This window comes from Sinocyclocheilus grahami, unplaced genomic scaffold (assembly GCF_001515645.1).
Source record: "Sinocyclocheilus grahami isolate Dianchi unplaced genomic scaffold, SAMN03320097.WGS_v1.1 scaffold76.1, whole genome shotgun sequence".
Lineage (NCBI taxonomy): Eukaryota > Metazoa > Chordata > Actinopteri > Cypriniformes > Cyprinidae > Sinocyclocheilus > Sinocyclocheilus grahami.
Window position 1 is genome coordinate 2,149,262 of NW_015505255.1, and position 11,394 is coordinate 2,160,655.

Sequence of the window (11,394 nt, forward strand, 5' to 3'; positions counted from 1 at the left end):
ATTAAATATGTAATATTAAAGAAAATATAAACTCTTGAATAATCTTATCTTAGTCATATTTTTTCTTTCAGATAATGCCATTTGACGATACAGTAACTGGACCTAGATTGTGTTTTTATAACATGCTTATCCTAAATTCACTTAACAAACCAAGTTTATAGTCTAATCTAAAAGTCAGTTGAGTAAATTGTCTATTCCAATTATTAATTTCAATACAAATACTTACAAAAAATAACTTCAAAAAACAAGTTTATTTAACCTACTATGAATGTGACACAGGCTTTATCTCTTTTAGTTATACCAGAACTCAAACAGTCAGTGATGAAATAGGCTCATCATAAGTAATTAATTGGCTTTTTCAAAGTGCAAAATAAATAGCAAATCAATACAACGGAACTCAGTAATTCTCCACTCAGAGGTTGTTAAACCAAACTTTAGATGAAGCTTAGTTCTGGCAACAGTAGTGGTGCTCAGGAATGGGCAGCATATGGTCCTGTACCAGACGAAGAGCAGTAGCTTACACCGGGCCCAGGCACTCACTCTTTATTTATTAATTTTTTTCATTTTAATTTAAGCCTATCTCATGCAGATTTCCAACCATTTATATGGGCCTTGCATGTTTGTTTGTTTTTACACTAAGAGTCTCTTTGTGTGTTTCTAAGAGATACTGTAAGTGAAGGCAGTATAAATGAAAATAAGTTAAAAGACTGCTCTGAGGTACCAAACCGATGAAGGCCACAAGGCTGCATGCACCTGCTATTCCCATATTCCCAACCAAAATTATATTTGGAGGATGGCGTGTATTACTTAACACAAGACTGCATGTGTATGCACCTGCATTTTATGATGCTAATGTATTGGGTATTAGCGTAACAATGTGATCCACAACATACTAAAAATACAGCATCAATGTTTGTTTGAGCTGGAAGGAGTCAAAAGACTCTTTGAAAAACTATCGATCCGTTTCATCAGAGACAGATCTGGAGTACCCTACCCCATGAGATCAACCCCAGGAGGTCAAGGTGGCCTCCAACTACCTGCTCATTAACAACTGCAAAAAGGTGAGCAGTGGTACTCATGGAGGAACATCTCAATCAACTCATGGTTGACAAGTGCCAGCACAGGCCATTTGTTACTTAATATTTATTCAGCTTGACTGACTGAAAAAACAGTTTTTTATGCTGTACTGTAGTTTCCCACATCCTTAGTTATCTGTTTTTGCAAAGGAACTCTTCATATATATTTACATCATAAATAATAAAGAAAACATGTGATTGCAGGAAAATATATGAATCTCTGTATACCATGGCTGCAAATCCTCTGCGCTGTGTTCATGTCCATCCTGTGCAACAGCACTACTTTGTAGTGGCAGAGAGCAGGTATTATATAACACTTCTTAACTAGAATAATGCTGGATGAAAAAGTTCATTTTCACCAAATAATTATCAATATGATGTTCCACAAGTTGCTGAGTAAATAGCTATGTTTCCATCCAAATATTTGAATTAAACGTATGCGCAAAACATAATTTTATTATATATAAACATAATTTTTAAACATATTAAGCTTATATCGTATAAAACATATGCAAATAAAGCACCGTTTCCATCCAACGAGTCAAAGAGAACAAAATCGTCACTTCCTGGTAAACTGTGGCACTAAATATCACTAAGAATATAGAAGAAGCCACTGAATATAATCATTTTCATATATGATATAAATTACTTGCACCTCAGAGCGTGTAAGACAATTATACAGAAATACTTTGACGACAGACTTTGCTCAGGCATTTCAGAATGACCATAACACCATTTAGATGCTGTGAACGAGATCGGTCCGCTGCTAGTCAAGTTATCCCGTCTCATAGCGGAATGTCACGTGACTTTTTCAATGCGCATGGAGGAATTTATTCGGTAAATGTGTTTCCATCATAGTTTATGCGCATTTTTCTTATCGGATAAAACGTTTATCCTACTCAAATGTGCACATACGTTTTTTTTATGGGCATTTTTAGAATTTATGCGCATCTTGGCATTTTCCATCCAGCGTTTTTTTTAAAGAGCAGGTCATACGGTATTTTAAAGTGTCCTAATATTGTGTTGGAGTCCCCTACAACTGGTTTAAATGCTTCTAAGGTCACAAAACATTGTCATTTTCTCAGAATATACATTTAATATTAGAGTAATTTGCCAATGATTTCGAAACGATTTGTTCCAAGCAAGTTCGGAGAAAACCCCTCCCTTTCATAAGCCTACTCTGCTCTGATTGGTCAGCTGGCCAAGCCTGTTGTGATTGGCACAGAGAGGAGTCCTTGAGCAAGTTAGCGAGTGCTACCATTGACAAAGCACCTTTACATAAAACAGTAATATAGTGCTCCAATCCGTTTTTTATAATAATGACATAAAATACAAAAACACTTATACAAGCAAATCGTGCCCACAGCTAAAGTTTAGCTGCTAAACTGCAGACCTGCCAACCACTGGCGGAGCCAGGATGTTTTTATAGGGGTGGCCAGGGAGGGGCCAACAACCAGTCTGGGGTGGCACAGAAATCTTCATTATTTCAATATAAAAATGTGATTGACTAAAGTAGTGGACTGTTTTAGTGCCTAAAACACAACTGAATACAATTAATTTTTACTAAATTGTATTTGAGATATTTGTGAATTAGATCAAGTAATGCTGAGTGAATATGACAATTTGTGTATTATTCCCCACCTCCAGGTATTTTAATAAAGGGGCTCACTAGCTTTATTGCTTATTTGGTTCTAAAAAACCCCCAAAAGCTTGTTTTCCATCATTGCATACTCATTGATGAGACATGCAAATAGTGATAAGAATTGGTAAAAAAAAAAAAAAGACGGAACTCAACAGCACATAAATGCCAGATTGTAAAATTAGTTATTTTATGCATTTAAATGGTTTCATTTTCGTTTGTACTTTACAAAATAAAAATAACGCATGTTTTCTAGTATAAATGCACAGTGTTCATATTTACTTGTGCATTAAATTACGAAGAAAGAAAAAAACAGCTTGCGCCTTATTGTGTAGGTCTATATTGTGATTTAGAAATTGCACAATAAAAGCACGGTAAAACAGCTGTCAGGAGAGGAAAGTTTGTTTTACTGACGTATAGCCAAATACAATAGTGAATTGGTGGGTTTTTGTTAAATGTGAGCCAAAACCATCACAGTTAAAAGAACCAAAGACTTAAACTACTTTAGTCTGTGTGCATTGGATTTATTTAATACACGAGTTTCACAATTTGAGTTGAATTACTGAAATAAATGAACTTTTCCACGACATTCTAATTTATTGAGATGCACCTGTAGATCACATTTTAGCAGAAAAACTTAATATTTTGAGCACTCAATTGAAAATGTACACACAACGCATCAATCATACAATCGAGCTTGTTAGTCCAAATTAAGAAGATTAGAAGCCAACAAAGATAAAAGCCAAGATTAGAGAAGCAATCGGTAAAATGACATGCACACAACAAAAGGTTCGAATTGTATTTCTGTGGTATCCTGAACACAGCGTCTTCTCAACATGATGTAAACACACTAACTAGCGGAAGTGTTTGTGGGCAGGTCAGACTGTTCGTATTTCGCGGGCAGGTGGGGATTATGCAAATGTGTTACCCAGTGACGTATACCCGTAACAGGCAAAAGATTCGAAAATATGACGATTCAGAATCAACTCTCTCTTTTGAGAGACAATATCTTTATTTATCATGCACTTTTTTGATTAACAACTTTGCAGATTGTTTTCATTTAAGAATAGCTACGTTATAAACTGCAAAAGAGATATTTTTCAAAAACCCATATGACCTGCTCTTTAATGCGATATTCCAAAATGCGCATAAAAATAGGTGGATGGAAACGCAGCTAATGATTACATACCCTGCAGGCTGAAGCATATTGTTTATTTTCTTTCTTTTTTTTAGATTTGTGAACATATATGACTTGCGCCATCTGAAAAGAAGAAACAATCTAGCAGTTGGTGAACTCAACGGTCACAGCCGCAGTGTCTCCAGTGCCTTTTTCTCCCCACTCACAGGCAACAGAGTTCTGACCACTTGTATGGACAACACGATCAGGTGCTCAGAGATCGCAAATGTTACTGCTAGAAGTGCATATATTGAATCTACAATGTCCCTCCATTCTCTCTTGCAAATGTACCAGTAGAGGGTGCCAGAGCATCATTGGCTATGACCATATTTTAAGCCAGAATAGTTTGTGTTTGCTTTGTTTTTCTTTTCTTTTTTCTTTTTAGCTACTAAAAAGTTATAAAGTTGTCTTCCATTGTCTTACAAGAATTGGAATTGCAATCCATTTCCCAAACCGTTTATTCTCTGTAGGGTTGCGGGGATTCTTGGAAATGCATTATAATTTGTATTACAAATGTTTTATTAGCCTTTTTGTGGTTTTGTTTCAGGGTGTTTGACACTTCCCTAATGGAGGGCAGATCTCCTGTACTAAAATCAATTACGTAAGTATGGGTGTTATCATATGTGTGAAAAATTATCTCTATCATGACAATCATCAGTTCTATTGTTTCTATTAATCAAAGAATCTTGAAAAAAAAGTGTCCCTTTCCACAAAAATATTATGCAGCACAACTGTTTTCAGCATTGATAATAAGAAATGTATCTTGAGCAGCAAATCGGCATATTAGAATAATTTTTGAAGGATTGTGGGATGCTGAAGACTTAAGTAATGGCTGCTGAAATTTCAGCTTTGCCCTCACAAGAATAACTTAAGTTTTAAAAATAAAAAAAATTAAGTTATAATACTATTTCACAATATTACTGTTTTAATTGAATTTTTGACTTGGTGAGCATGAGAAGAAATCTTGCCTACTCCAAACTTTTTAACTGTGGTGTATCTTTACAAACATCATGATACAGACCTGTTTATAAATCAAAAGAATTACTTAATGTGAAAATAGCTGCAAAAATGGTCAAACAACATATGTAAAACGATGGCCCACAAGGCGGATGAAAACAGATGCCATAATGTTGAATTTATGCAAACACACATCTGGCCTTTTCCAAAAGTTTTGGTTAAGCCATTTTTGTCCAATCATTTTTATTAGAGCTGCCCATTGTAACAGCAGCACGCTAAATATTTTCTATGTAGGCACAACATGCAGACGGGTCGGTGGTTGTCCAAGCTAAGTGCAGTGTGGGACCCCAAGCAGCAGGACTGTTTTGTGATTGGCAGCGTGGACAGGCCTCGCCGAATTCAGGTATATCACGAGAGCGGTCGCCGCCTTCACACTTTTCGAAACATGGACCACCTGACCACAGTGTGCTCCATCACGGCATTCCACCCAAGCAGGAACACTCTGCTTGGAGGCAATTCAAGTGGGAGGCTGCACATATTTACTGACAGTTTCATCAACTAAAAAATATCAAATTCTTTGTCTGTTTGTTGATTTGATTTGTTGGTTTTCTGCTTCCCTCTTTTTTCCCTTTTTTGTACACACAACAGCATTTGCTTGTATGGTTGTTTTATATTAAATATGCTGTTTGTTTTTGTTCCTGTAACATTAAATATGTAATATTAAAGAAAATATAAACTCTTGAATAATCTTATCTTAGTCATATTTTTTCTTTCAGATAATGCCATTTGACGATACAGTAACTGGACCTAGATTGTGTTTTTATAACATGCTTATCCTAAATTCACTTAACAAACCAAGTTTATAGTCTAATCTAAAAGTCAGTTGAGTAAATTGTCTATTCCAATTATTAATTTCAATACAAATACTTACAAAAAATAACTTCAAAAAACAAGTTTATTTAACCTACTATGAATGTGACACAGGCTTTATCTCTTTTAGTTATACCAGAACTCAAACAGTCAGTGATGAAATAGGCTCATCATAAGTAATTAATTGGCTTTTTCAAAGTGCAAAATAAATAGCAAATCAATACAACGGAACTCAGTAATTCTCCACTCAGAGGTTGTTAAACCAAACTTTAGATGAAGCTTAGTTCTGGCAACAGTAGTGGTGCTCAGGAATGGGCAGCATATGGTCCTGTACCAGACGAAGAGCAGTAGCTTACACCGGGCCCAGGCACTCACTCTTTATTTATTAATTTTTTTCATTTTAATTTAAGCCTATCTCATGCAGATTTCCAACCATTTATATGGGCCTTGCATGTTTGTTTGTTTTTACACTAAGAGTCTCTTTGTGTGTTTCTAAGAGATACTGTAAGTGAAGGCAGTATAAATGAAAATAAGTTAAAAGACTGCTCTGAGGTACCAAACCGATGAAGGCCACAAGGCTGCATGCACCTGCTATTCCCATATTCCCAACCAAAATTATATTTGGAGGATGGCGTGTATTACTTAACACAAGACTGCATGTGTATGCACCTGCATTTTATGATGCTAATGTATTGGGTATTAGCGTAACAATGTGATCCACAACATACTAAAAATACAGCATCAATGTTTGTTTGAGCTGGAAGGAGTCAAAAGACTCTTTGAAAAACTATCGATCCGTTTCATCAGAGACAGATCTGGAGTACCCTACCCCATGAGATCAACCCCAGGAGGTCAAGGTGGCCTCCAACTACCTGCTCATTAACAACTGCAAAAAGGTGAGCAGTGGTACTCATGGAGGAACATCTCAATCAACTCATGGTTGACAAGTGCCAGCACAGGCCATTTGTTACTTAATATTTATTCAGCTTGACTGACTGAAAAAACAGTTTTTTATGCTGTACTGTAGTTTCCCACATCCTTCCCAAAGTTATAATAGTCAAGTTCCTGGATGGCCACCTCAGAGAGCTTAGTTAGGTTTGGCGCATCATTATTTTCCATATTCTCTGGTGCTGTAAAATTGAAGTTCTCATCCTCATAGTCCTCATGGGGCTCCATGTTTGGTGGGCCATCTGTATCAAAAATAAAAAAATTATGATATACAATTAAAGGTTTTACTGCCACAATAGAGGATGTCAATTAGATACTGTTAGGTTCTTCTCACCTTGCCCATCTGGAGAGACATCCATTCCATGTTTGACCTTCATGTGCCTGCTAAGATTTCCCTTGAGGTTAAATTTACTCGAGCAGTATGCACACTTGAAGGGTTTACTGCCTGCATGGAGGTGCATATGGCCCAGAAGGTTGTACATTCGGTTAAATGACTTTCCGCACACCTGTTGAAAACAAATCAAAAGAGATTTACCACCCTGATGGTGAAAGTGTCGCATAGAGATGTGTGATAAATGTTTGAAGTTTTACCTTGCACTTGAAGGGTTTCACAGGCAGGTGTACAATCATGTGAGTTTTAAGGGTCTGTTTCTGGACAAAAGATTTGAAGCACACATGACACTGGAATGGCCGGACACTGGCGTGGATTAACATGTGCCTCTTTAGGTTTGCAGACAATGTAAACTCTCTGGCACATACATCACACTTAAACCCCTTTGTTCCCTGGTAAAAAAAACAAGCACAAACAACAAGTGAAGAAATAGTACATTTGAAATTAATTAGAATTTTTAATCTGCAGTAGATAATTAGTGTAAACCATTAGCATGTCTATGAAATTGTATGTTGTGGACTGAAATGCTATACTGCAGTGTTTAATACCAATGCAGGCTACATCGATCATATGCTACAATCGTTGTTCGTTTACAAAAAAATGGCTGGGAGTTTTGATCTGAATATACAACATTATATTGTACAGTATTTAAGATAGATATTCCTTTTAAAATAATAATAAAAAGAGGATTTCTGGAATCTGCTGATTAGATGAAAAATGTTAGACAACAGAGTTAAAAGACTTTAAACCAATGAATTAGAATCGTTGGTTGAGTTTGACATTAAGTAAACTCAAACCTAATGCAATAAACTGTACGGGGCCCCAGAAAACCTAGCGAAAACACTGCTTTAAGTTACTGTTTGATGATAATCTAATCTGTAAACCGACAAAAATATGCAGTATTATCTAATACCAATCATTAAAACAATTGCTGATAATGTACTGAAATAAAATATATGAATTTAACTGTAAGACTGTCATTATTCATGTTGGATGTGACCTCACCATAGCAAACAACAGTAAACATACACAGATGTTCAAAAGCACACTATAACTCTCTGTACCTTGGTAGCACGGGCCTGAGGCTTGTTTGTCTTGTGTGTGAGGGAGTGTTGGCGTAGCTGATGAAGCTGAAGAAACTGCAGGCCACACTGACTGCAGGAGAAAGAGCGCTGCGTTTGGTGCTTCAGCAGGTGATTCTGCAGCTGGCTGCGGTAGGCGAACGACTTGTTGCATTGGCTACACTGGAAGGTGGATGGTCCTTGGTGGCTCACCTGATGACGCTTCAGGTGGGCATAGGTGGGAAACTCCATGCCGCACTGCGAGCAAACGTGGCACCGACCTCGTTCGTGCTTTACCTCGTGAGCACGGAGTTCACTGGGGTATGCAAAGCCACGGCGACAAAAACGGCAACTGTAGGGCTTAACGTCGGTGTGCTGCAGCATGTGCCGCTTCAGGTGGCTGGTCTGGGTGAAGCCCTTCTTGCACACTGTGCACTTGTGTGGCCGTGTGCCCTGATGCGTCAGCAGGTGCGTCTGTAGGTGGCTGGGCTGCTTGAAGAGTTTGCCGCAGTGTGGACACGCGTGTGGCTTGATGCCATTGTGGCCCAGGATGTGCGTGACCAGATTGTACTTGGAAGTATACGACTTCTCGCACATGCGGCACTTCCAGCGCTTCAGGCCCTCGCCGACATCCACGCAGTATGACTCGTTGATCTGGATGTTGATATCCAGTCGGTCGATACGGCGGCCGCGGGGTGCCTCTCCTTCTACTGGCTCTGTCCAGAACATCCCCTCGCTGTTCTCATCGAAGTCTCCAACCCCTTCCATCTCGCCACCTTCATAGGCGACCTCGCTCGGCTGAAAGTAGCTGCTAATTTCCTCACCGCCGGTTCCTGCTTTCACCATGCCGTTTCTCCCATTGTCCCTGTCCTCGGTTACCTCATCTACTCCTTTTTCATGTGTGTGGCCCCTGTTGCGTGAAGGTACCTCATGAGGTGCGTGGCTGTGGCCATGGGAATGAGGGTGTAAATGTGGATCGGGTGTGGTATGCGTACTCTTGGGGTCTCGGACACAGGTGGAGCTGCAGTTGTTGGGTTGGGCTTTGGGCAGGACCCTGTAGCTGGAGGGGTCGACCATTTGCATGCCTTCTCTGGGCACCATGTCATTCATCATGTGAGTGCAGGAGGGCAAACCTGGAGTCACGGCCTCTCCTTTAACGTGCAATGCCATGTCTTGGTGCCCTATAGGGGGTTTGCTGTTCTCGGGTTGACCCTGCCACCTTCTCTCAGCACAGCTGGAATGCATGTGCCCATCCTCGCCCAAATTCTCCCCAAGATAGTCACCGTTGGCACCTATAAGCTGGTCGGCGTACTCGTAGTCCATTCTCTCACCTGGCGGAGCGGGGGATTCTTTGGGGTCTCCGGTGTAAAAGCCGTTGGGGGCTATGGTGGCGCCAAAGACCTCATTCTGGGAGATGAGTCCCAACACAGCAGCTTGGGCCAGTGACAGGACCACCACAGGGTCTGTCTGTGTCCCTGCGTCCATCTGCTGGTGCATGGCCTCAGAGTAGCATCTGACCAGCCGCTGTGTCTTCTCCTCCTGTAAAGCACAAACACATGAGGATTAGTTTAGTAGGCCTACAAGTTCAGTTTGTCTATTTGTTCGAAACTACCCAAGATAATTTACAAACATGTATAGCATGGACTAGACATCACTGGGGGAAAACAGTATGGAAACACTGATGTGATGATATGATGTGGTACATTTTTTATTGAATTTGATGTTATGATTGTTAAACACGTTTTAATAAACAAAATTTATTTTGTTCATATTGGCACCTATATAATAGTTAACGACTACAGCTTGACCAGCCATTCTATTTGTTTAAAAGCGAGAGCCTGTCAAACCAACATCTGAAAATGAGCATTTTGCAAACTTGGAAAAGTCTTGAGTGGCCTAACTCATTACCTAATATAATCTTTGTCTAATGTAAATACAACACAGTGAATTCAAAATCAACCAGCCTAAAAAAAAATGCTTTCAATAGGTGATTTACTTATCTTCGGATGCTACCATAAACATCAGCATGTACATAAAAAATGTAAACTTCGATCTTACTTATGTGATTATCTGAAAGTTAGTAAAAAGTAAAGATATTGTGACTATTTGAGCTACATTGAACCAAACCGCATTAGTGGCACCAAACTGAACTGACAAACAAGTTTCAACCACTCCCCTCATCTGGCATAGTTTACAAAGGTAGCCCCATCCTAGTTTTTGGGTCAACTTTCAGTTTAAAACAAGGTAACACAGTCCGCGCTATTCAGTTTTTATACTTGCTACCTCTCCATCTCACTCATTCAACACAAAACCACATTCCCTCAGGCAGGTGACTCTTTTTAAAGAGGATTCCTTAAGAAAATTCTAACTCTGCTTGAGCCTCATGCAAATAATGTAACAAAAGTAATTATGTAATGATAATTGTACTAGTAGGCGTTTTCAAGAACAACTGTATTTCTAAGATCTTCAAAAATACAGGAAGGTACAGACTGAGGAAAAGAGAAGGAAGAGAGACAGACAGCAGGGAGAATGAATGAGTTAACAAAAAGAGAAGAAGAAAGAGAGAGGGAGGGGCAGAGAGTGGCTGGATGAGTGAGTGAAAGCAAAAAAGAGAGAATGAGAAAGAAATGGAGATAAATGAAAGGGAATATGAAGGATTAGAGTGTAAGAGAGACAAAGAAGACAGAAAGCAGCTGATGAATTTTAAAACTGAGCAAAAAATAATAAAATAATCACAGCACATATAAACAAGAAGCAATCAAATATAAAAAATATTCCAAACCATTTAATCCGGCTACTCAATTGGGCTATCCAGTTTAACACACACACACATAAACAAACTGAGCTCTCGGAGGGCATTAGAGCAGTTGTAAAGGGAACTCACCACATTTTTCTTGGTCTGTGGCTTCAGGTGTTTGAGAGATCTCATCCTGAGGCAGAGTAACAGGTTCGAATTCACCCGCTGCCCTCCCCTTCATACATTATATGTTGTCTGTACCAGAACAGACACTCTCTCTTCTGTGTTTCTTGCACTCTCTCTCTCTGTTCTCTGTGTGCGTGTGTGTGTGTGTGTGCTCTCTTTTCCTCTCTCACTCTATTTCTCTCTCTGCTTTCCCCTCCCCCACTCCCCTCTCTCTCTTTTTCTGTCTTTCTCTCTCTCTCTCTCTCTCTCTCTCTCTCTCTGGCGCAAGCAAGCATACACACATTCACAGTGCTCTTTTCCCTCGCTCCCTCCCCCTCTTCATTCTTTTTTTCTTTCTCTCTCTCTCTGTCCC

The 11,394-nt window shown here is 39.2% G+C and overlaps 2 protein-coding genes across 2 annotated transcripts; one reads left to right on the forward strand and one right to left on the reverse strand.

Moving 5' to 3' along the window:
* The first annotated feature begins 1,285 nt into the window (after positions 1-1,285).
* Positions 1,286-5,548, forward strand: LOC107586055 (WD repeat-containing protein 76-like). Its single transcript, XM_016273273.1, has 4 exons — positions 1,286-1,379; positions 3,949-4,101; positions 4,440-4,493; positions 5,144-5,548. The coding sequence occupies exons 1-4, from the start codon at positions 1,306-1,308 to the stop codon at positions 5,409-5,411; spliced, it is 549 nt and encodes a 182-aa protein (XP_016128759.1). The 5' UTR covers positions 1,286-1,305; the 3' UTR covers positions 5,412-5,548.
* Positions 5,549-5,818: 270 nt separating this feature from the next.
* znf710b (zinc finger protein 710b) lies at positions 5,819-11,181 on the reverse strand. Its single transcript, XM_016273180.1, has 5 exons — positions 11,004-11,181; positions 8,123-9,658; positions 7,259-7,450; positions 7,002-7,173; positions 5,819-6,909 (listed from the first exon to the last, which is right to left on the reverse strand). Exons 1-5 carry the CDS (start codon positions 11,046-11,048, stop codon positions 6,731-6,733), a joined length of 2,124 nt encoding a protein of 707 aa, XP_016128666.1. The 5' UTR covers positions 11,049-11,181; the 3' UTR covers positions 5,819-6,730.
* Positions 11,182-11,394: the final 213 nt, after the last annotated feature.